This window comes from Remersonia thermophila, chromosome 7 (assembly GCF_042764415.1).
Source record: "Remersonia thermophila strain ATCC 22073 chromosome 7, whole genome shotgun sequence".
Classification (NCBI taxonomy): Eukaryota; Fungi; Ascomycota; class Sordariomycetes; order Sordariales; family Chaetomiaceae; genus Remersonia; species Remersonia thermophila.
This window is the reverse complement of record NC_092223.1, coordinates 2143153-2166330: the sequence shown is the minus strand read 5'-3', so window position 1 is coordinate 2166330 and position 23178 is coordinate 2143153. Positions and strand designations below refer to the sequence as shown.

Genomic DNA, 23178 nt, shown 5'->3' with positions numbered 1-23178 from the left:
TGGGTCGGCGGTGCCGGTTTGGGAGGCGCATGCAACAAGCTCTCGAATGTATGGTTTTCTTCTTCTTCTTCTTCCCCTTCTTCCTTCATGACTACATCTTGAAGTGGCCGCGCCACTTTCCTTTGGTGCTGTCTTCTTCACTTCACTTCTTCTTTTGTCTTTGGCGCCTTTGCGACCTTCGTGTTGGCATTGGGCGAGGCACGGCTCTGGCAGCCGGTAATCTTGTTTACAACTCGAACAGCGGGCACTGTCTTCTCTTCGACGGGTTTGGGACCTTGAGCTTCTTTGACCTTTGCGTTTTTCTGTTCCCCTTAGAGCCTTGTAGCACTCAGGACTCAGGACTCGCTCTTGTCCGACACGATCGCTGGACCGGCCGGCCCATGAGCGCCTGATATCCAGCGCCAGGAGCATCATCACCAGGCCTCTCGATTCGGCCAGCATTTCAGCATGAACCGCTTCAACTTGTTCGCCCGCAACGGCGCGGGAGACGCCGCCGCCAACGCCCACGACGCGACAGCAAACCCCTATTCCGACCACGCCCCCCTCTCCCCTCGCGCCAACAACCCTCACCACGATCTCGAGGCCCAGCAGCCCCAACCCGAGCAGCAACCACCGCATGAAATGACGGAGCGGCCCGCCGCCACGCCGGGCTCGCGCTTCCTCCACCGCTTCCGGCCCGCCGTCCCCTCCTGGTTCACCATCAGCGGCGAGACCTCCGCCTCCGGCGCGGGTCTCAACACCCCCCTGCACAGCAACCGCAACTCGCGCGCAGGGCCCACGGCCCCGTCCCGCCGCAGCAGCCAGCAAGCCAACGGCAACGGGTTCCTCGGCGGGTTCCACTTTGGCGGGTTCGGTGCTTTCGGCTTCGGGGCCCGGCCGGCGAGCAGCGCCTACTCGGGCGAGGGCGTTCGCGGGCCGCCCGGGACGGTGATCAACGGCGAGGCCCCGGCCGTCGGGAGGTATCCGCCATCGGGCAGGCATAACAATCACTACGGGGTGCTGCCGAGTCCCAAGTCGGAGGTCGACGCCCACGGGTACGGGACGTATGAGTACTACGACGAGTCTGAAACCGAGGAAGAGGAAATGGAGAGATACAGGATCGACGAGAGGGAGCTGCAGCTCCCCGGGGCGAGGTTGGATGTTCCATGGCTAGGGCGAGCGGAGCAGCAGCAACAGCAGCAGCAGCAAAGCGGCGATTCGATCGCGGAGCCGACGCCGGCGGTGGTGCGAGAGGGGAGGCACGACGTGCGCCGGCGAGAGAGGGAACGGGAGCGTGCGCGGGAGAGGGAGGGCCGGCATCCTCGTCACCATCGGCACCGGAAACATCACAAACATCGGCGCCATCACCGGAACGATCGCGAGCACGAGAGGAGAAGGAGGAGGAGGAGAGGCGAGGAGGAGGAGAGCAGCGAGGGGTCGTCCCATCGCTCGGATAGCCACCGGTCGCGCCGGACGCGTCGGGATGGCGAGGAGGGGAGCAGCAGCAGCAGCAGCAACAGCAGCAGGCACGGCGAGCGGCGCCATCGTCACCATCGTCACCACCACCACCACCACCACCACCATCGGCGGCGGCACCACCGGGGAGGCTCGGAAGGGAGCTCCTCGACGTCCCGGTCCCGCTCGCCGCCGGCTCACTTCCTGTTCTGCTTCCCTTGGATCGAGTCGGCTGAGATCCGGCGCAAGATTTTGCTGTGCTTTGTGTCGGGCCTCTTTGTGGTGCTGATGCTGTCCATCTGTAAGTCACTTCCCGGCGGCGGCGGCGGCGGCGGCGGCGGCGGCGGCTGCTGCACTACAGCAGCCCTCTCTCTCTCTCTCTGTACTTGCTAACGCGCCCGTTCTTTACTTGCCAGATCTCTCCCTCACCTTCACCCAGCCCACCTCGACCGAGTTCGCCATCCTCATGATCGTCATCCTCGCCCTGGCCACCCTCCTCTTCTGCCACTCCCTGATCCGCCTGGTCATGCTGTCCATCAAGGAGCGGCGCAAGAAGCGGCAGCGCGAGCGCGGGCAGCTGAGCGACCGCGCCGAGGGCCCTCGCGACCGCCGCTACCGCCACGGGCCCGAGATGGCCGAGGCGGGCGGGATCATGCCGCCGCTGAGCTACGACGACGAGGGCTACGCCAACCCCGCGCAGCCGATCCCGGTGGTGATCACGAGCGACGAGGAGGCGGCGGGGCTGGAGAGCGAGGCGGCCAAGACGAACCCGCCGGCGTACGGCGTCTGGCGGGGCAGCGTGGTACGTTGCCATATAGCATGCGCATTCCCTTCCGTTGGCTCACCCTCCCCCACACGCTAACCACGTCCGTTGCCAAACAGAGGGTCAACCCGGAGCGCATGTTCTGGGTGCGCCAGGAGCAAGCCGCCATCGTCCATCCCGGCGCGGGCGCGGGCGCCGACATCGAGAGCGTCGTGGCGTCGGTGAGCGGGTTCGGCAGCCAGCTCGGCACGGGAGACGACGCGTCGTATCCCAGCAGCACCACCAGCGGCCACAGCCACGGCGGCAACCTTGCCGTGCCCCGGCCGCCGTCGTACTCGTCCGACGACGGGGTCAGCTACGTGCTCGAGGCGCGGCCGAGGTCGATTGCGCCCCCGCCGAGGGTGCATCAGCCTCCGCGAGGAGGGATGGCGGGGGCGGGGGATGGCTGGATTTGAAGGCCCTCCGGAGAACGGTCCCGGGACCAGGGACATGACGATGTTCATTAAGCGGCTGGGTTCGGGGCGGTGCATTCGGTGTGCTCTTTTTTGTACTCTTTTTTTTTTCTTCCTTCTTCTTCCTCTGTGTCGTAAGCGTGGACATGATGTTTTGGCGGGCAAGGCAGCCCTGTCGTCAACAGAAACCTGGACAACCCAACCTCTACCAGGCACCTGCAATAGGTGCCTTTCCTCGCTGCGCTGGGTCAGATGCCGGGTGTGTGTGTGAATCCCAATCGAGCCATGAACGTCAAGAGGACAACCCAAATCCCATCCTCTTCCCTTCTCTCTTTCCATCTACCTACCTAGGGGTACACTAGGAGAAGAAGTTGACCGGGTGGTCCTGGGGAGCCCTTTTGCTCTTCCTGGATGCTAATATCTCCATCTCTCGGGATGTCTCAAGGTCGGTTTCCAAGAGCCCCTCCCCTTCCCAACCCTCAAGAAGAGCCGAAAAGGGATCCCTGCTAGACGAAGCCCGCTTGGGACCACCGCATGATCGGGCACCGTCGTCCATAGCACGGGGGTGCCCAGCTCAAGCCCGCACAGCCGCCTACCTAGTAGTAGTTATCGGTCTCTTGGCTCTTGTCTCCAAGGGGACCTGGACGCAGGCTGACAGAGAAGCCTCCCCCCCCTCAGGCCGCATGACCTCTTTGGGATTTCCGAGCCGTGCGTGGTCGACTAGGTAGGCAGCTAGGCAGGTAGTCGAAGGGTCGGTGCCACTCCGTTCCCTACCTTGCTGTATGTATAGTACATACAGTAATAACGAATAGTCTGTGTGTGTGTGTGTGTGTGTGTGTGTACACAGTAAGTGTGTGTGCGTGTGCGGCGTGGTTGGTAAGGCCAGGGGTTGTGTGGCCTGGGGTTGGGGTTGGCCTGGAGGCGGGGGAGAGGGCGGGAGGGGGGGGGGGGATCGGGCCGTGCTTGGTTGAGGAAGAGGAAGACGGAAGAACTGAAGAACCCGTAGCGGGGACGGGATGGATCACCTGCGATAAGGTCGGTCGGCATTGGTTCTGTTCAAACCATGGTACGCCCCTAATGCGACGCGCACACGCACACGCACACGCACGCTCGCAGACATGTGCACACATAACGACCTAGCGTATATAGTATTTTTGATTTGCTTGTAGGGTGATGCTAGGGTTTGTTGTTATTATCCTTTCATTTTTCCCTCTTCTTCTTCTCGCCTCTGGTTTTTAGTGGTAGTTTTTTTATTTTTTTTTCTTTTTTTCTATCGTAGTCTTTCCAGTCTTTGTTCGCTGTTCTTCTCCATAGTTCTCTCGCAAAAAAGATATTTTTCTTGTTCCGTCCGTTTGTTCCTGCAGAAGAGATGAGAGACCCTTCGGCATTTCGGCCCTCCAGACATGTGCAACCCTCGGCCTGCGGCCCGTCCGTGGCATTGGCCAATCAACCCTCGCGCGTGTCCCAAAACGGGCTCAGAACATACCACGCCCAGTCACGAGCAGTTCGTTGCATGACCTGCATGTGGGGTGGACCAATGGCAATTCGCATGAAATTTTGGCCTGTTTCTCCCCCGCTTACCCCCCCCCCCTTACCTACCCCCCTGCCTTCGCGAGAGTTTTTTTCGTGGTGTTTTGTGGTTTTGTGTGTGTGTGTGTGTATGTGTGTGTGTGTGTCGTGTGTTTGCGTTTGTGTGTTTGCCGACCCTGGGAGCTGAGATGCGGCAACCCAGCACTACCTTACCCGACGTCTCAAGCAGAGTGGGATGACCGTGGGCCTGGAAGGGAATGGCATGGCATCCGCTCTCCGGTCCGTTTTCGCCCTTGCGTCGCAGTCGTCGCGAAATGATGCGCCTGACGGAGTACGGAGTACCGAAAAGCGGAAGCCGCCCCTTCGTGGGAGGAGGTCGACCAGGTTGACCATGGAGGTCCGGTACGCAGCGTCCCGAGGTACCTCAGAGGTACTTGGGAGCTGCCCCCCAACCCCGGTGCCATGGCACGTTCGGGCCTCCGTTTCTCGCCCAAATTCCCTGCCTCCACGTGTCCCGTCGCCGGAGCTCCACCTCGCCAGAGGGTCACCAGCTTGTCACTAATGCTTCTATGGCCCGTGCGAGAAGAGAGAGAGAGAGAAGGAACCCAGAAGGAGGCTTGCTGGCCCCACCGCCCACTGACGCTTGCCCGCTTCCATGGCTGCCCCTCGCAGAGAAAGATGGGCAAGCGCTTCAAGTGTGGACCCACTCATGCCCCGACCCCCGCCCTCTTGCCCACCCCCCGGCTTTTCTTCCTCTCTCTTTTCTCCCGCATCAGCCCCCCCCCCCCCTCCAAATCACGGTCTTTGCAAACCACAACCATCGGGTGTCGCGTCGTCGTGGCGAAGGAAGTTGGTCTTGTTGCTCAGTCGGAAGTACGGTCGGACGTCGGAGCCGGTGACAAGGAACCAAAGCAAAACATCAAAAAGTTCTCCTCGCCCTAGGATCCCTTCAAGGAACCACCAACACTTCCCGTTTGGGTCTTTCGCTTCCTCTATTTCTTTTTCCATTCATTCCTTGTCCATCAAGGTCAGTCCCTCCACCAACCCCCCGACTCTCCCAGGTCTCTGGGCCCCTCCAGAGGCAAGGCACGTTGTTATACTCGCGCGACACGGCGGCGGCGCTGGCATCCCTATGCCGTCATAGGCCGTCAAGGTGCACACACCACGCCCATCCGGGTGGCTCTGAGCGAGGCGTCGGACGCTGCGGGATTGCATGCGCACATTTATTGCGCGCCCTCGCACCGCCTGCCCAGGTTTGCGGTGCGCTTCCCGGCCCGTCAGACAAACCTTCCTGGGCAGCCTGGCTCCGACGGCGAGAGCGTTGTGGCTGTCGACAAGCCACGTGCGAGGGAAGGGGGCTGGTTTTCGCACTTTTGACCCTCCATCGTCGTTTGGTGTCGCGCAACTTGTGCGTACCGACATGTCGGGTCGGGTTGCACAAGACCGCCCCTCGGCCCCTCCCGCCGCCTGTTGCTGATCGGCATCCACCCCTCTCGGCTGCCCATGCCTCCCCCCCGGGGGGACTCCATCTAAAGAGACGTTGTTCCATAACGTACATTTGACGGCATGCACCAAACTTAGAAACAGGCGTTCGGCGCCATCCTTGTCGTCGTCATCGTCGCCGTCGTTGTCGTCGCAGCATGCAAACGTGGCGCCTGGTCGCGGTCGCGCAAAAATGGGGGGACCAAGCAGTTGACCCCGCGACGTGATGCTAACCTCCTCCTAGACATACCTCCACAATGACTCTGTCCCACCACAAGAGCCGGGCCTGCTACAAGTGCGGCGACCTCGGTCACCAGGCCGACCAATGCGCCTCGCCTCATCGTCTCTGCTACAACTGTACGCCCACGCCTCCACCCTCTCATCCGTCCCCCCCCCCTACCGAGCAACGCGACGTTGACAAGCACATGCAGGCAAGCAGCCGAACCATGAGTCCAACGAGTGCCCTATGCCCCGCACCACCAAGGCCAAGCAGTGCTACCACTGCCAGGGCGTGGGCCACGTCCAAGCCGAGTGCCCGACTCTCCGTCTGAGCGGCGGCGCGAACCGTTGCTACAACTGCGACGCGGTGGGCCACATCGCCGTATGTTATCCACCACCCCACGCAATCGTGCGGTTCTCCATGTTCGGCTGGGCTGACCTTTCCCTTGCAATCCAGCGCAACTGCCCCAACCCTCCCGTCCCCGGCCTCGCCAGGGGTCCCATCCGCGGCGGCTTCGCCCATGGCCGCGGCGGCTTCGTCGGCGGTGCCCGTCACGCTACCTGCTACAAGTGCGGCGGCCCGAACCACTTTGCCCGCGACTGCCAGGCCCAGGCCATGAAGTGCTACGCCTGCGGCAAGCTCGGCCACATCTCTCGCGACTGCACCGCTCCTGGCGGCGGTCCCCTCAACACGGCCGGCCGGACCTGCTACACCTGCGGCAAGGTGGGCCACATTTCGCGCGAGTGCACCGAGGGTCCTGCCAACACCAACGGCGAGCAAAAGCCCGAGGCCGACGTCAACGGCGCTGCTCCTCCCGCCGCCGCTCCCCAGCCCATCGCTCCTCCGGCCGTCAGCGCTCCTGTGGCCTAAGCCCCCGGATCCTGACGCTCCCATCCGTGCGCTCGCTTTGGGCGTTCTCACATAGTTCTCTCGCTCTTTTTTTCCATCTCTCTCCCCCCTCTCTCTCCCTCTCTCTCGGTCCATACATCATCTCACTTGCATGTTTTCGGCACGCTCTGGACATGGGTCAGGACACGAAACACGACACGACATGGGGGTTTCTTCCACGGCGTTCTCGGTTCCGGCTCGCATCTCGATTTGGGCACATTTTGACTCTTGTCTGGACAATAACAGCATGATGAAATGGACGGAAGGAGCTGGCGCACCTGGTCTCTTTTTCTAGGCTCGCTCGCAACTTCACGTATTTTTTTTATCCTTTTCCCTTCTCTCTCTCGCATTTTCCGCTCTCCCTCCCCCTTCCCCCCCTCCCCCCTCCCCTTTTTTCAACGGGCTTCCCCCTACTACCTACCTACCCTTCCTAGACGCGGTTTGGACACCAGCAACCTTTTCAGTGATACCCCCCCCCCCCCCCTTTGAAAATGGAACAAGGCAAAGCAAAGCACAAAGACTCGGAGATGGTGTTGTCGAGGAAAGCGCTTGGTACAAGTGTTTCTTCCTTTCTTTTTTTCCTCTTCGTTTTCTTTCACCTGCGAAAGAAGGCGAAGAGGGGAAAGGGAAAGGGAAGAACAACAACCAGGCTCGTGGCGGGGGATTGTGGATGGCAACAACGCCAGGGCAAATGGGAAACGTTGGGCGCGGTACGAGGCAGCAGATCGAAAAGAAAGAAAGAGGGGTGGTTGGCAAAGACAAGTTTCGTGGGTGGTGTGGTGTGTTTGATGTGTGGTAGGAGGAAGGACGTTGGGGTGGTGTGGCGTCGTTGAAAATGGCAGAAGCTGTGGATGACGATGACGATGACGGTGCCAGCTTGGGCGTTGTGAGTGTGTGCCTCTCTTTCTTTCTCTCTTTCTGTGTGTGCGTGTGTGTGCGTGTGTGTGATGTGGTTGTCGATGTTGTGGCGTGGTATCCGTCTGCTGGCGTGTGGGTGCGATGGCGTGCGACGACGGTAATCGACCGACCGGCTGACTGACTGGGGCTCCTCCCCATTGCTCTGCCCTCCGTTAGGCCATGGTTATGGTGATGTATAACGGGGGAGCTCCTCCAAAGGGTGGTGGTTGGTGCCGGGCATTGGCGTCGACGGCATCCGCGCATCCACGCTGACACCAGTAGGTGCTCCGCACTGGGACCATTCATCTCCGTGGTATTGGATCATACTATGGCATGGCAGATACGTTGAAGCAGGTAAGGTGGTGGGGAGGCATGGCCTCTAGACGTGTGCGTACGACCGGTCGTGTCATCGCCGGCCTTGCTATCTCGTCATGTGAAGCCGAGGCCGCCTGATCGTTTCACGGAGCAATCCGGTCCGGGGGTCCTGATCTCAGCTCCCTCTGGAGACATAATCGTGCCGCCGGGGAGGCGTTCGGTCGACTCGGTGATGATACCGCATGGAAGACAAAGCTCCCGGTTCTGTACAAAAGAGAATGTTGAAGCCTCCTACCTAGGTACATTGGTCTCTTTCGGGGAGGCAGACCTAGCGGACTAGCCATCAGCTCCGTTTTGGAGCGCCATCTATCTGCTTAGCTCAAACCTATTCCTTTTTTTTTGTGTGTGTGATTTTCATCCGGTCCTGGCTCTAATGAATGCAAATGGCCCGGTTGCTCTCTGCCGGAGACTCCATGCAAGAATATCATCCATGTCGAATCCGTTCCCTAGAAAATCGTGGACCCGGCCCTGCTGGTCGCTGGCTCCCTCACCCCGACGATGGTGGGGATATCGCCAACGACCCCCACAGCGAGCTCGCAACCCACCCCATCCCCTCTGCGGCGGCGGCGGCGCCGGCGGGAGCAGCAGCAGCCTCAGCAGCAACCCCTTCTCCCACCCCCACCCCCAGGGCCTCCCCGCCTGCCCGCTCCAGGCGTTCCACGCGCAGCCAACCCCCGCTCCTGTCGCCCGCCGTGACGACGACCTGGCCCTGCTCGTGCCGCTGGGCAGCGCCGTGGTGGTGGTAGTACCCTTGGGGGCCGCTGCCGCGGGCGGAGGAGGAGACGACGACGGTGCCCCACCACTCGCGCGCGCGGCTGCGGTGCGGGGCGTAGAGCATGTAGCGCTGGAGGGAGGCGAGGAGCTGGGAGAGGTCGGCGGCAGCGGTGGTGGCGGCAGCGGGAATGGGTTTGGGAGGGCGCAGGACGTAAACGTGTTCGAGGTCGGATGGGCGGAGGGCGGCGTTGGGGCGGGGGCGGATGGTAGGGAGGCTTGGAATGCCAGACCCGAGGGTAGCGGTCGCCGTAGCGGTGGTGGTGGCGGTGGTGGTGGTGGTGGTGGTGATGACGTCCTCGTGAGGCCTCGTGGCAAGCAGTCGGAGCGGGTCAAAGCCTCCCTCGCAGTCGATGATGGCCACCGCCTTGTCGTGGGGCGGCGCAATCAGGGTCGCGACCAGCGGATAGAGCAGGTCGCGGTGGCAGGGACCGGTGATGGCGAGGGTCTGGGAACGGGTGGCGCGGAAGTGCAAGCTGGCGAGGCGGTTGAGGGGGGCGAAGGGGAAGATGTCGACCGGGGCCGTGGTGGAAGCGTCGGCGGCGGTGTGCTGATGGGCGTCGTCTTGGGTTGTTATGGTGGCTGCGAAGTGCTCTCGGAGGGATGCGAGGACCTGGACAGGATTGAGAAAGCGTGTGGTGTCAGTGGAGGTTGAACAAGTGAAACTCATGGAGGTCGATGTTGAAAGCCGGGAAGCATTTTGGGGGGTGAGGGGGAGGGGAGAGCGACTCGCGGGTACCCGTTCCTCGTTTCTTTCTTCTTCATCCTTCATCGGCTTTTTTTCCTTTCTCCATCCTCACGACCGCGGCCATCCAAGAGCTCCCCAAAAGGAACCCCCCCCCTTCAACGTACACCTACCTCATCCAAAGTCGTCTCCTCCACCTCCCCCAGCATCCTCGCCCCGATACCTGTCGCGACGGCGGCACGCATCGCCATCAATCGCCCTCCTTCGCGGTCCACAACGAGAGACAAAGAGAAACAGAACCGACGAAAGCAATGGCGCCCCCTTGCCCGAGCTTTTCGTCGCACTACCTCCCTGCGGCAGCCCAGGTCGGGCCCGATGGCAAGGCGCGCAAGACGGAGGGAGGCCGGCCGATCGATCTGGCGCGCGACTGCGAGCTGTTGGGTTTCGCGCAGTACGAGTGCCTCGTGAGCCGGCCCGAGTTGCCCGACAGCCCCGTGCAGTGCTGGCCCGTGCAGAGGTGGTTTCGGAGGTGAGCCGTCTTCACGTTTTCTCTTGAACTTTTTGTCTTCTTGTTTCACTGTTTGTTCCTTGCTGGCACCGTGCTTGCTTGGAAGAGGGACGGCAAGGGTTGGAGGGGCAGACGGTGCGGCTACGTCCAAGGATAAGGAGGAGGAGGAGGATGAACGCTTATGCTGACTCGTTCCCGTGCTTGCGACGCCGTTTTCTCAGGTGTCGAGACAAAAAGGGCACATTTACGGCAGAAACGACGGCATGGGAGGGGACAACTTCAGCGGGAAGCTCAAAGACTTCAACGTCATGAAAAAAAAAGAGAGAGAAAGCAAATCATCTGTCCGCAATGGCTGTACATCTCCAACTCAAGAGCCAACATTCTTCAAGTGGACCCTTGGTCCCAGGAATATGATGGATCACATCAATGAAATGCGTCACACGGTTCCTTCATCCGCTGACTCAATTCCTGTCCCCGTATCTATCCATTCGGTATTTACTTCCTCTCTACACGACCGCTCCAGGGCTCCTCCGACGAGCTATGCCCTACGGATGTGTGCATGCCGTCGTCATCGCTCTCCCGCTCCTTTTTTTCCCCATCTAGTTCCCTTGCCTGGCGGCGCGCTCCTCCTCCAGCTTCTTGTAGTAGTTGTCGCGGGCGTTGGTGCGCGGCACGTGGTAGCCGTACCTAGATCGATCAGAGTTAGACAACGGGGGGTCGGGAGGGGCGAGGTCCTCGGCGACGGCTCGGTCGGCGCCAGGAGGTGGGTGGACGGGGGGGTAAAGATGGCGGAGGGATTCGTACCAAAAGGCGTTGCCCATGAGGGCGCCGAGGCCTGTCGACGGATAGGTCAGCCAGCGTCGGGAGAAAATGGAAATGCGTTCATGGACCCCCCCCTCGCTTGCGCCAGACAGGCTTGTAACAAGCCTTGATAGCAAGAAAAAGAGGGGGGAGAAGGCGGGAAGAACCTACCGATAGCGATGCTCAGGTCCGTGATGAGGCCCCGGCGGAGCATCTGCGTCAAGTCTCGTCAGTCTTGGTTGCGCCTCGTCGTCGTTCCGGCCAAACGGTCCAATCCAGACTCCTCCTCTTCCATTCGCCCCCCCCAGGCGGGGAACCGGGGAACAGGCGGCCATTGACGTGCGGCAGGGCTTAGAATGGGCCGTCTCGAAAAGGACACACGTACGCCAGTGATGGGTTGGACCATGGTTGCAATCTTTGTTTCGCGAGCGCGCGGCGAGGGAAGAGGGGGGTTTCGGTCGTTGGTTCGGGATCTGGAGAAGATCGGATCGGGTGGTGCGGTGTTTGACGGCATCTGCGAATTGGAGCTCTCAGAATGACCTGATGTGGCCGCGAGCTGGCCGAGGTGCACGTGACTTTTTTTTTCGTCGCTTTGCCGGGTCGTAACGTACCGTATGGCAATACGACCAAGTGGGGTGCAGCCTGGCGGCAACCGCCGGCGCTGTAAGACGCCGTTACGCAACTTTCGCCGCCCAAAGCCATGACGATGGCATTGCGTTGCGGCATCCGGAAAGCATTCGACCGACGGCCGGGTGACGGGCATCACGGAGAAGCAAGTTCCATGAGCTGGTTAGGAGTACCAACGTGCAGCCGCCTGACATTCTTCCCGAATCGCTCTTCTTAGCACGGTTTGCCTCCTGGGCCGGGCGTCTTAACCGCGGGGGTTGCTGAAGGCCGGAGGGAGGACTTGAAAGAACCACCTGCTCCCAGGCCTTCTCCCCAGCTCCACGACAACCTGAATCATGATCAATTCCCCGCTTCCTTTTCTTGGATCTTAGTAGCCAGGCGTTCTCTGTTTGCCAAACGCCCTGTGCGCTCTGGGCTGACGGCAAGCCCTGCCAGAGCCTTAGGTGCTGACAGGTTTTGTTTTGTTTGGCATCCGTTGAGAAATAACTTGGAAGCCAAGGGCCGGCCTCACAGCTCTATGGACCGAGGATCAATCGCCGTGGGGGGCTGTAAGATAAGAAAAGTATCGCGAGGTTATTCTCACCAGCTGAATTGGCTTGTGCAGGTAGAACGGGGCGGCGTTGCGTCCATCCTCATCCTATGCGTCCGTCTGTTGGAAGGTCGAGTACCTTTGACACTCAAACGGTGAGTGAGACGTAACACGATGCACAAGCAGTGCCTTGGAGGAACCGAGGCAAGACGACAAGCCCATCCTGCGCATACTGTGCAAACAAACCCAAGCGCTTCGGTCCGCCGACGACACGCACGCACACACACAAGGGACCGTTCAGCGAGATGACGTTGTTGGTGCCCTGCATGTCCGGCACTTACACCTAGAATAGATCGAAGCTGCAGTCCAGGGATCAGAAGATCGGCGGCGGCTAGGGCTTCGGGATACAACCTCCTCCTGCAGGCCTCGCAAGCTCCTGCGCCGCAGGCTGTGTCACCATCACCAACAGCGCAGCCAACAACGCATGCCAGCAGCGCGACGGCGGCAATCGCAGCATTGTACTAGCAGCAGCTCATCAGCATCCCGCTGGTGTTTGGTGAAACCAACAGCGCCCCCCATAGACGCCGACATGCTCGCCTAACTGCCAGGTCATGTGCATCTCGGACATCCGGTGGAAATGGGATGCGGGCAGGGCATCATGACATGGAATGATGGAGCCAACTACACAGTATCCCTAATAGCGACGCGGAGACCTGACGCGCTGGGCCGCATGGTGGAGACATCACAGAAAAACAAACAGACAAGGAAAAAAAGAAACCAAATCTCTACGCCAAGTAGACATGGAAATCCTTGTTGCTTGAGGGACCCTATGTACATGCTTTCGGGCGCTGGTGTTTGATGCATGGCTGCCTCAAGACGCAACGGATCAAGGGAAGCGGGAAGGAATCGACATCGTCAATCGTCAGATGTGATGGCGTTTCAAAACCGCAGCGTTTCTGCATAACGATTTGGGTCGCGGATCTCCCGGCGGCGACGCCGTGCATTCGCTCTCGTCTTGAACAAATCACCATGGCGGTCCTGGGACATTTCCCACCTGTCAGATGAGGAGGGAGGCCAAGACGAAAACCCCCCCGGAGGCGAGGGATGGCACCCCTGCGCGGCCCATCCATTTTGAGACTTCTGAAACCGGCCATAATTGCGGGGCTCATTGATGCGTCGTGGGCGGACCGTCTTTTTCCAGGGCGTCAATGCAGGAATCCAGCACGGCGGAGCGTCGTCGAGCCCAGCTGCGGCTGCTCGGCGCATGTACTGTGTTAAGTGTCGGGTAAGAATGGTTGCTGCGCTCGTCTTATGCAGCAGCAGCAGGAGCGCGCTTCTTCGTCGTACTCCAGGTACCGTTTTTACTGATGTCGAGATGTCCTGTTGAGGCACAGAAAAAAAACAGAGCCGGGATGGACGTGCAGCTGTTATCCCCTTGGCGCCAGAACTACCTACGCAGCACTGCGTCCACAGTACATACCGCGCCAAACCCTGCCGCAGCAAGCCAATTTCGCCTTGTGGGGCACGTGATTGGAAAGGTCGGGTGGATCCATGGGCCCACAGAAGGCTTCCATGAGATCTGCGGTTCCGGCGGCCTTGTTCAGGAACAGGAAAGGGAGGGCGGACGTTCGGACGACCCAACGTTGCCTCGTCCATGAGGCGTCGTCGGTCGATCCTCAAGCCCGACAACGACAAACCGGGGGTTGACAGCCCACTCCCCCAGGTTCAGGCGCGGATTTTTGGGGTTTGCACAGCATCGTCCCGGAACGATGGGACAGGAGAGCGGGACGTGATCCGTGCCACAGGTAAATTGGGCGTCACCTCCGGTTCCCGACTGGGGCGTTTTGCATCGAGATTGTCGAGGACCCGGGCCATCTCGACATCTGGTCTTGTCCTGGGGATGTCGTTTCGGCCATTCTACCGTTCCAGTTATGCACCTCTCACCCGCACCCCAGCGCTGCCCTGGCCTGGGCTATCTGTCAACCAGAGAGTGAGAGAGAGAGAGAGAGAGAAAGGAGGTGCTGAGGCGTCGTGGGACGAGCGGGATTGTGGGATGGAATTAAGCAAGTCCGCCAGGGCAGTTTGAAGCGGCCGCCGGCAGGGGGGGCTTCGAGAACATTACCGTGTACACAAGCAAGAAGGAAGGGCTTCCACCCCCCTTTTTTTTCCCGTTTCCATTCCCTGAAACCAAAACTGTGGACAAGAGATAGACAGACAGACAGCAAACATCGGATTCACCAACTCAGGCCGGACGTCGATGGAATGCATATCACCCACCTAAGATACCTATCCGAGGTCTGTCGGCGGGAGGGACTTGAGGGTCCTGGTTGCGGGCCGGCCCATCCACGGGCAGCTCGGGATAACTATGTAGGTACTTCGCACGCTAGAACGGACCAGAAGCGCAATGACGCGCCCAATGCTTTACGTTACACCCGCAAGGTCGGAGCACCCTGCGGCAGGCACAGGGGCGGTGCAGGCCTGGGATTAGTGTACCTGAGCCAGGGACCTGCAGCGGGCGGGTGGGCCTCCTCCCCCTTGCCGTTCCCCAGATCCATGACTGGATTGCACCTGCACCTCGCTCGGGTGGTGCCCTCCCCTCCCGTTAAACCTCTGGCATTCCCACCTCTGCCCTAGGAAGGCGCGTCCTCTCTCACCCTCACTTCCGCACCAACAAGGCAACCACCACTCGCCAGAGGAACGCCGTCTCGCGGGGTTGGGTCTGATTTTCCAACCTTCCTCTTTCCTGTTTTCTTCCCTTCTGCACTTGACGCTTGTTCCAGGGCTTGCAGTCCCTTCCTTGTCCTTGTTTTCTTGCCGGCTGCTCCCTCACGCTCTCTCAGCCTCTCAGTTCCCTCGCTCTTTTTCCCCACGAGCCCAACTCTCGTTCCACATTCCAGCAACGCCCGGCGACCGCTCTTTTTCGCCGCGTTCACCCCGATCCCCCTCCTAGGCTTCCATCTCGACCACTCCTGGCTCCCGTCGAACCATCCATCGCCTCGTGCTGTGCTGCGAAACCGAGCGGTTCCCCCATCCAACGACACCACCACTCCGATCCACTTCTCTCGGCAATTGAGTTGCCGGCTTCGCTTTGCGTGTCCTCCCTCCCCACCTCATAGCCACTTTTCCTCTCGCAGCAGCCCGTCATGGTCCGGATTTCGACACTTGCTGCCCTCTCATTGGCGGCTGTTGCCAGCGCCCAAACCATCGACTCTCTGGATCCTTGCGGTGTATGTTCTGCCCGCCTTCGCTGGGGGGCTCCCCCTTTGCGGCGCGGTTTCTGCTCGGAGCCGAGGCTGACAGTGCGTTAGCAAACATGCTGGCAAAATGCGCTCAACAATGCGGGTGCCGTGGCATGCGCCGCCATGGACATGAACTGCCTCTGCCCCAACGTCGACTTCCACAACTCGATCAATGACTGCTCCCTGAATGCCTGCCCACCGGGTTATGCCACCACGGTCGTCAACGCAGCGCGGGTGCATTGCGCCGGTAAGCTTCGGATGTAGAGCGTGTGGAAAGCGCTTGACTGACAGGGCACCAGCCGTGGCTCCGGATGTTGGCCTCCCGCCCCCGCCCCCGCCTCCCGAGCCCCCAGCCGAGCCCGCACCTCCCCCGGAGACACCGCCCGAGACACCAACGGAAGCCCCGGCCGAGACCCCGACTCCGACCCCCGAGACTCCGGAAACGTCGACGGTGAGTGCCTCGACTCGCTGATGCACGACGGGGTTGACTAACAGCGGTGAGCAGAACGAGCCCCCGGCGCCCACGACGACGAACGAGTCCACATCCGAGCCGGCCGCGGCGCCGACCACCACTTCGCCTGCTGAAACCAAGGGGGCGTCGCCCACCACGGAGACGGCCCCGGACGCGACGACCACCGAGGAACCCTCCGAGGAACCCGCATCCGGCGGCCTGGGCGAGGCCGCCAAGATCGGCATCGGCGTTGGTGTCAGCGCCGTTGTGATCGCCTTGGCCGCTGTTGTGGCCTGGTTTATGCTGCGCCGCCGTCGTGACAGCAGCCCCCCCGCCAGCCGGTTCAACATCTCGGGGCCGATGCCCAACAGCGAGCATGCGCACACGTACCACACCAACAACTCCGAGTACGACATTGGCGATCTTGAGATGAAGAGCCGGCGATACGAAGACATGCTGCCCCGGGAAGAGCCACGGCAGATGGTCTAGGCGCGCACTGTCCGGGGCCCTCTCCCAGAGGAGGTGGCATTCAAGGATGAGACGGACAGGGCTGTTGGTGTAGAGGAGAAGGCAGATGTTCGGAACGGCATACAACAGCCGAGAGATTCCGCATCGACCCCACTGACAGCGAGGAACGACGTGTGCGGCCGGCGTCGGAGGACGCGGAAGACGGCTGGACGGTCACCTGGTCGCACGCGCATCTCAGCTGTTGATCTTGGATATCGTCGTTTTTTCGACGGTCTCTCGTGGGCGGAGTTTTGGAAGCGGTGATTTTTGGAGGGCACTGCAAAATAAATACCCCTCAGGGCTGGGGATGCCGCAACGGCTGTCCTCGATGATTCGATTGTTTTTGGCGCCAGGTGTCAGATGGAACTTTTGCTGTTCCGGGGTTTTTTATTTTTTACAGAAAGATTTACCTGAAAAAACAGACGGCTTGTGGCTCAGGCGATAACGTTCTATTTGTACATACATGTTTGGGACTGGGATAGCATCTGAGGTGCAACAGTCTTTGGGGACTTGAAGCGAACCTGTGTCCTGGTATATCGATACAACAAAGTCGCGATGGTTGGCCATGATAAGCCAAGCGTGGCCAGACGGAACCGGTCTGCCAGCGAGGGGGCCGCACACAGCAGGCCACCCTCCTGACGGGCCCCTCCGGGAAACCCATCCACGTCGACGTTGGTCTACCACGAGTAGCACTGCCGCTGGCCGTAGATGGGGCGGTCGGGCAGATGCACCCAGGGGCCTTGGCGGAGCTTCTTGGCCGCGCGCTCGGCAGCCTCGCGGATGCGCGTCTTTTCCTCCTTGAGGACGATGGAGATACCTGGGGAGAAGGGGGGAGGGTTGAGAAGTTAGACAACAAGATGTTTCCAAGGAGACACAGCAAAAAGGATGTAAATGATGACGAAAGGACTTTCAAAGAAAAAAACAACACTTACTGGCCGTAGGTCTCAGGAGGAGGTTGATGCGGCCGCGGGCGCGGTACGAGACCTGCTTGTCGCGCCAGGGGCCGCGGTTCACCCACGCCTCGGCCACGTACATGCGGGTCGGGTCGTCGATCTTGATCCACTGGCCGTCCTTGGTGTGGATCTCGATGGCGGGCTTGCTGGCGGAGGCGCCGTCGGCGGCGGCGGGGCCGCCGGTCTCGCGGATGCCCATGGCATGGTCGAGCATGGAGTCGACGTCGGCCTTGAGGCCGAGGCCCATGCCGCGCGAGACGATGGCCTCGTCGCGGGCGAGCTCGAGCTGGTAGAGGACCTCCTGGGCCATCTTCTTCTTGCTGAAGCGCATCTGGGTGATGGCGTCGGTCAGGGTCTTGCCCTGGATCTGGCGGGCCAGGTGGACGAGCTTCTTGGTGGAGGTGGGCAGCCAGGAGGACCGGCTCAGGTGCTGCCGCTCGGTGCGCGCGATGACGTCGGCGCGCGGCTCGCGGCTGAAGGGGTTGGTCCCGTTGCGCACCTGCTGCACGGCCACCTTGCGCTCCCAGCGCACGCGGGCGCGCGGGTTGGGGTCGAGCGCCCGCGCCAGGTGCTCCTTGGCCAGCGACAGGCCCGTCTTGCTCCGCGGCGCGGCGGCGGCGGCGGCGGCGCCCTCGGCGCGGGCCGCCAGCTCGTCGGCCTGCTGCTGGTGCTTCTTTTGCACGGGCGCCACCTCGTCCTCGAACATGGCGGGGCCCTCGATCTTGGCGTTGAGCTGGTTGATGAGGGTCTGGCGAGCGGTTTTGGTGCCGGTGAGGTTCTCGTCGAGGGGGGAGTCGAGGGGCTTGGACTTTTTGCGCCAGAACCATTGGTTCGGAGGGGTTGTGTGGAGGGAGCGGGAGGAGGGGGGGAAGGAAGAGGAGGAGGAGAAAGAGGAGGAGGAGGAGGAGGAGGAGGATGTTGATGTCGTCGTTGTCGTCATCGTCGTCGTCGGGCCGGCTGTCAGGGCGGGGACTGTGATTTGGGAAGCAAGCAAGCTAGGTTAGCCGGGGCATTGGGTTCGGATGGGAGGGGAGAAGCAAAGCCAAACGACGGCTTACCGGCCCTGATCAGCCGCCGCGACGGCATGCTTAAACTCATGGCGGAGACGGGGACGGCGCCGGCGAGGGCATCGATGGTGGTTCGTCTGGCGGGTTTCGCTCAAGGCGGGACAGTGAATCGGGGGAGTTGGCCCTGAAAAGTTTCGGCCGGCAAGTTCCGTCGACGCTAAGCCCCTTTGGGATCTCCACCGTTGACCGCGCGCGCACGGCGCCTCCCCCTCCCCCCGCCGGGCATCCATCTCCTTGATCCTGATTGGGCAATGGCTGGTTGACGTTGGACTTACACCCATCGTTTGTACCTTGTACCTCGGGTAGGTAGTAAGTCTTTGAGTCATTGGAGATATTGATTTGGGTCCGAGGGGGAGCCTTCGGAAGAGTATTACAATTCCATCGAGGGTTGGGTCCCTTGGCTATCCGAGAGCCAACGTGGTCGGCGCTATTCTTGGGCCTGCGTTCGCAAAGAGTCGCATTCCACGTCCAGACCCGGTCCTCGCTCCAAGTCCACCACCCGACACCATAGCACGCATCGTCCTTCCTTTGAAAGACGTCCGCAAAAGTTTGGGTCCAATGCCATGGATGGAGGATTGTTTGTGAAACGACATGGCAGAACCAAGAACGGTGGAGAACAACAGATCGAAACCACTGCCTTTTTGTAACCATACGAAACCCCACAAGGGATGTATGTCCGTTGCCGTCCAAATGGCTACACGGGGGGATTCGGAGAGTGCCACGGACAGCAAACTTGTGCGAGGTTGTTCCCGTCACAGGCCCGGCGCCATGAGCTTCGAGGGATTGCGTTGTCCCATTCTTCTGCAACGTTTCCTCGATCTTTCATGCCTCTTACCCTTCACACCGCCGCGCTCAGAACGTGCGTACGATATACCTTCTACTTTCTTCACTCGCACAGAACGAACCCCCGAAGTTTTCTGCCAGCGGCGGCATGCCACGGTCGATCGCCTTCTCGGCAACACGTCAACGGGCTCGGCCGCCTTCCACCAACATGGCCGGCGCGAGACGCTTTGCCGCTCGCCTTTTCCGCTTCTTGTCGATCCTTGTCGTCCTCTCCGTCTCGGTCGCGTCGGGCAAGGAAAACTGCCTCGACCGCAACGGCGACCCCGACCCCAACGCCGTCCGCTGCTGGCACCCCGAGTTTGGCGCGACAGGGCTATGCTGCCACCCGGGCGACCTGTGCGTCGCCCCCGGCTTCTGCATCGTGCCCTTGGACAAGCCCGTCGAGCCCCTCAAGCGCTACCCGGGGACCTGCGTCAACGGAAGGTGGGAGAACCCCAACTGCACGCAGTGGTGCGCCGGCTGGAGGGCCGACGACGTCCTGTTCGACGTCTGCCGGGACAGGACCGACGCCAAACAGCACCGCTGGTTCTGCAGGCGGGGGACGTGGGACCGGGACCGCACCGCCGACGTCTGCGACGACAAGGCCGAGATCGTCGGGCTGCCCCGGTTCATCGATGACTACGCCACGGCCGGCGTCAACCCGAGGTCCACCGGAACGGTCCCGGGGGGCGGCAACGATACCGCCGGGACGAGCGGCGAAGCCTCGGGCTCGCCCACGCAGACCCCCGCCGAGGGCCAGGACGGCAACGACAGCAACGACGGCAACGACAGCAACGACAGCAACAATAACGACAACGACGACAAAACATCCTCTTCCTCTTCCGAAAGCTCCACCATAGCCATCGGCATCGGCGTCGCCCTAGGCGGCACCATCCTCCTCGCCGCCTCGGCCCTCCTCTTCTTTCACCTCCGCAAGAAACGCCGCTCCGCCGCGCCCGGCGCAGAGATCGGCCAGGCGCCGGACGGGACGGGGCCGGCGTGCCAGCCGCCCAAGGACGGGCCGGGCGGGGCCGGAGGGGCTTCGGAGCGTGGGGCCGAGCCTGCGGCGGGAAGCAGGGCCGGGGAGCTGGATGGGTTGCCTGTTGCGGCGCTCGGGCAGCGGGGAAGCGCGCCCGGCGGGCCGCTGGGGAGCTGTCCGGTCTTTTTGGAGAGCGCTGGGCCGGGCACGCCGCGGGGTTCGCCGGCGAGCGTGCAGAGCGGGGTGGCGGAGGGTCCGTTGGGCGCCGCGCCCGTGTCGCCGGTTTCGGTTCCGGGCGATGACGGCGCGCAGGGCGGTGCTCCGCGTGCTCCTTGGGAGGGGTCCGCGCGTGGCGGCACGACGGCGGCCGGAGTCCCGGCGAGCCTTGTGCCGGGTGGCGGGAGAGCAAGCTCGGGGGGGATGGCCATGCCTGAGCTGCCCGAGCTGCCGTGAATGGGCGTGGGGCGGTCGAGGGAGGGGTTGTGACGAACGGGAGCTTGTTGGTAGCGGGCATCTGGGCCGCTGGGGGATTTTTTAGCGTCATCTCGAAGAATTATAGACTCGCCCCATCCATGCACGTCTTGAACGGTCGCTGGGCGTGCCTAGGGATCCGGTGCATCGTCGACGCTCTGCGTCAAGGATGCATCATGCCTGGGATCTCTCGTCCATTACGTGCCAGGTTTCCACCGCACCATCGCCCCCCGATCCTGCAGATCGCAGAGCATCTATAGTAGTGATGACAAGCTACCGCAGTAGTGTACATGTCGGTGAATTTTGGACCCGCGATGTACATATACGTCAACGTAGCTCAGCACCGGCGAGCACCAGACGCAGACCAGAAGCAGATACCAAGGATGGATGTTTTTTTTTCTTGTTATTTCTTTTTGTTTGTATTTTTGTTGTCAAAAAAAAAGCATCATCGACAAAACTAAGGCTTCGAGCATGTCGCCTTGACAATGCAGTCAAGCGTTTTGTAGGCGGCGGGAGGAGCCGTTCCTTGGCCAAAGCTTGTACTTGCACAGCCGTGTAAGTCGGTGTCGTCGATGGATATTCCCCCTCCCCCTCCCCCTCCCCCGGAGGCCCGGACAACCCAACAAGGCCGAATCAAGCCTTGGCTCGGCGCGTCGCCCTCGCCCACGCTCCGATGGCCTGGGGCTCTGACCAATCGGATACGAGGGCCCGGTCGGGGGGGGGGGGGGGGTCGGCGAAGCCAAGATGCGATTGGGCGAGGCTTGGCGCAACCTCCCTCCCGTCTTCAGCAAGAGGCACCGGCTCGGCGCCGATGCATCGTCCCAACGCCGGCGTCGGGTCGGCGGTGTTAGTGCCCCCCCGGTGAGGAGGGTAGCCTTGACAACAATGGTACCCCTTCCTCTCCTTTCGAGACTTTGAGATCCTCTTCATATAGTCGGTGGTTTGGCTTTTTTTTTTCTTTTTGTTGGTTTCTCTTTGGTGGTGGTGGTGGTGTTGTTGTTGTTGTTGTTAAATGGTTGCTTCCATGCTATGCGTCAGCGCCAGAGCTACGCTTGGACACTTGGAAGCGTAGCGTCATCGAGACTCCAAGTTGGAGCTGCCAAACCTCCCACCCACCCAACGCCACCCCGACACGGCCCTGTTGATATCTCCTGGAGAAAAGATGTCCACACCACCTGTGTCATAGGATTGATAGTAGACGCACCCGACCCCTCCCTCCTGTTTGTTCAACCCCCGCCATCACACGTCTAGACGATCGCCGCAACCATGGCGTCCAACTCTTCCCAGACGGTGCGTCCCTTTCCTTCTTCTCTTGCCTCCCGGTCCGGACCCATCCCGCCTCCAACGGCTAATCCGTCCGCCCTCCTCCTCCACACACGACAGGGCCTCGCCGTCATCGCAGCCGACCAACCCCCCGGCGGCATCCCCAACACCAGCGTCGACCTGCCCGTCTCGTCGGCGCTCCTCGCCCTCTTCGCCGGCGCCGCCGCCTGGCACATGACGTGCTTCCTCCGCTCGCGCCTCGTGCACCCTCCCAAGTTCCTCCCCTCGCTCCTCCTCTTCGCGCTGTGCACGTCGCGCGTCGCCGCCCTCGCGCTGCGCATCGCCTGGGCCGAGCGACCCTTGGACGCGGACCTCGCCCTGGCCGCCACCGTCCTGACCAACGCCGGCGTGCTGCTGCTGTACCTCGTCAACCTGGCCCTCGCGCGCCGCGTCGTGCGCGCCCTGCACCCGCGCCTCCCGGGCCCCGGCGGCGCCGCCAAGCGCGCCCGCCGCGACGCCGCAGCGTCCCGCCTCGTCCTCGCCTCGGTCGTCGCCGTGCTCGTCATGGTTGTCGTCTGCTCGGTCCACTCCGCCTTCGCGACCGACCCGGCCGCGATCCGCCGGGAGCGCATCGTCCTCCAGGTCGCGGTGACGTACGTCGTCGTGCTGGCCCTGCTGCCGGCCGCGGCCGTGGCGGTGGTCGCCGCCGCCGCGCTGAGGAGGAACGGCTGGAGCGATCCGCAGCGGCGCTGGCTGCCCGCGGGCGGCGGTAGCCACCATAGCAACCGCAACCACGACGACGACGACGACGACCACCACCACCACCACCACCACTACCATCACAACAACAGCAACAACAACAATAACAACAACAGCAGCAGCAGCAACATCAGCAGCAGCAGCAGCAGCAGCAGCGACGAGGAGCCCGCGAGCGTGGGGCAGGGCAGCTTCGGCTTCGCCATGGCCCTGCTGGCCTCGGCCTCGCTGCTCCTCGGCGCCGGCGCGGCCGTGCGCGCGGCCGGCACCTACGCGCGCGTCCCCCGCGGCCAGGAGCGCTGGTTCCTCTCCAGGCCGGCGCTCTACGGCTTCACCTTCGCCGCCGAGCTCGTCGTCGCCTGGTCCTACGCCCTCCTTCGCTTCGACCGGCGGTACTCGAACCCGGCCCCGGCGGCCGGCGCGCCGTCCTCGTCCTCGGCCGCCTCGGACCCGAACGAGGCGTCAGCGGCGGCAGCAACAGCGGCAGCGGCAGCGGCAGCGGCGGCCAAGGAGGCGGCCGCGTAGGAGCGCGCCTGGGCGTCGGCTCCCGTGGTGTGGGAGGAGGAGGAGGAGGAGGCGCGCCGAGAGGCGGAAGAGGACGAGTGGGAGACGGTCACGACCATAGGAGGCCGCGGGGCCGAAGCGCGTCTTCGCAGCGGGGATTCCGGGCCCCGGGGGGACGCCTGGCAGGCTTGGTTGCAGTGGGGC

General features: G+C 62.0%; 9 protein-coding genes across 9 annotated transcripts; 6 read left to right on the top strand and 3 right to left on the bottom strand.

The window, feature by feature from the left end:
* Nucleotides 1-447: 447 nt before the first annotated feature.
* Nucleotides 448-2652, top strand: VTJ83DRAFT_7555 (uncharacterized protein; the record flags this gene model as incomplete). Its single annotated transcript, XM_071014390.1, has 3 exons — nt 448-1735; nt 1851-2236; nt 2317-2652. 3 exons carry the CDS (start codon nt 448-450, stop codon nt 2650-2652), a joined length of 2010 nt encoding a protein of 669 aa, XP_070863772.1.
* Nucleotides 2653-5918: 3266 nt separating this feature from the next.
* VTJ83DRAFT_7554 (uncharacterized protein) lies at nt 5919-6751 on the top strand (the record flags this gene model as incomplete). Its single annotated transcript, XM_071014389.1, has 3 exons — nt 5919-6018; nt 6093-6262; nt 6338-6751. The coding sequence occupies 3 exons, from the start codon at nt 5919-5921 to the stop codon at nt 6749-6751; spliced, it is 684 nt and encodes a 227-aa protein (XP_070863771.1).
* A 1777-nt stretch (nt 6752-8528) lies between these two features.
* On the bottom strand, nt 8529-9742 carry VTJ83DRAFT_7553 (uncharacterized protein; the record flags this gene model as incomplete). Its single annotated transcript, XM_071014388.1, has 2 exons — nt 8529-9425; nt 9671-9742. The coding sequence occupies 2 exons, from the start codon at nt 9740-9742 to the stop codon at nt 8529-8531; spliced, it is 969 nt and encodes a 322-aa protein (XP_070863770.1).
* A 66-nt stretch (nt 9743-9808) lies between these two features.
* Nucleotides 9809-10317, top strand: VTJ83DRAFT_7552 (uncharacterized protein; the record flags this gene model as incomplete). Its single annotated transcript, XM_071014387.1, has 2 exons — nt 9809-10026; nt 10227-10317. 2 exons carry the CDS (start codon nt 9809-9811, stop codon nt 10315-10317), a joined length of 309 nt encoding a protein of 102 aa, XP_070863769.1.
* Nucleotides 10318-10604: 287 nt separating this feature from the next.
* On the bottom strand, nt 10605-11212 carry VTJ83DRAFT_7551 (uncharacterized protein; the record flags this gene model as incomplete). The annotated part of the gene is made up of 4 exons (XM_071014386.1): nt 10605-10692; nt 10810-10840; nt 10978-11020; nt 11192-11212. The coding sequence occupies 4 exons, from the start codon at nt 11210-11212 to the stop codon at nt 10605-10607; spliced, it is 183 nt and encodes a 60-aa protein (XP_070863768.1).
* A 3893-nt stretch (nt 11213-15105) lies between these two features.
* On the top strand, nt 15106-16141 carry VTJ83DRAFT_7550 (uncharacterized protein; the record flags this gene model as incomplete). The annotated part of the gene is made up of 4 exons (XM_071014385.1): nt 15106-15189; nt 15271-15448; nt 15501-15652; nt 15707-16141. 4 exons carry the CDS (start codon nt 15106-15108, stop codon nt 16139-16141), a joined length of 849 nt encoding a protein of 282 aa, XP_070863767.1.
* A 695-nt stretch (nt 16142-16836) lies between these two features.
* Nucleotides 16837-18210, bottom strand: VTJ83DRAFT_7549 (mitochondrial 54S ribosomal protein uL22m; the record flags this gene model as incomplete). Its single annotated transcript, XM_071014383.1, has 3 exons — nt 16837-16976; nt 17092-18084; nt 18171-18210. The coding sequence occupies 3 exons, from the start codon at nt 18208-18210 to the stop codon at nt 16837-16839; spliced, it is 1173 nt and encodes a 390-aa protein (XP_070863766.1).
* Nucleotides 18211-19170: 960 nt separating this feature from the next.
* On the top strand, nt 19171-20433 carry VTJ83DRAFT_7548 (uncharacterized protein; the record flags this gene model as incomplete). Its single annotated transcript, XM_071014382.1, has 1 exon — nt 19171-20433. The coding sequence occupies one exon, from the start codon at nt 19171-19173 to the stop codon at nt 20431-20433; it is 1263 nt and encodes a 420-aa protein (XP_070863765.1).
* Nucleotides 20434-21717: 1284 nt separating this feature from the next.
* VTJ83DRAFT_7547 (uncharacterized protein) lies at nt 21718-22995 on the top strand (the record flags this gene model as incomplete). Its single annotated transcript, XM_071014381.1, has 2 exons — nt 21718-21741; nt 21835-22995. The coding sequence occupies 2 exons, from the start codon at nt 21718-21720 to the stop codon at nt 22993-22995; spliced, it is 1185 nt and encodes a 394-aa protein (XP_070863764.1).
* Nucleotides 22996-23178: the final 183 nt, after the last annotated feature.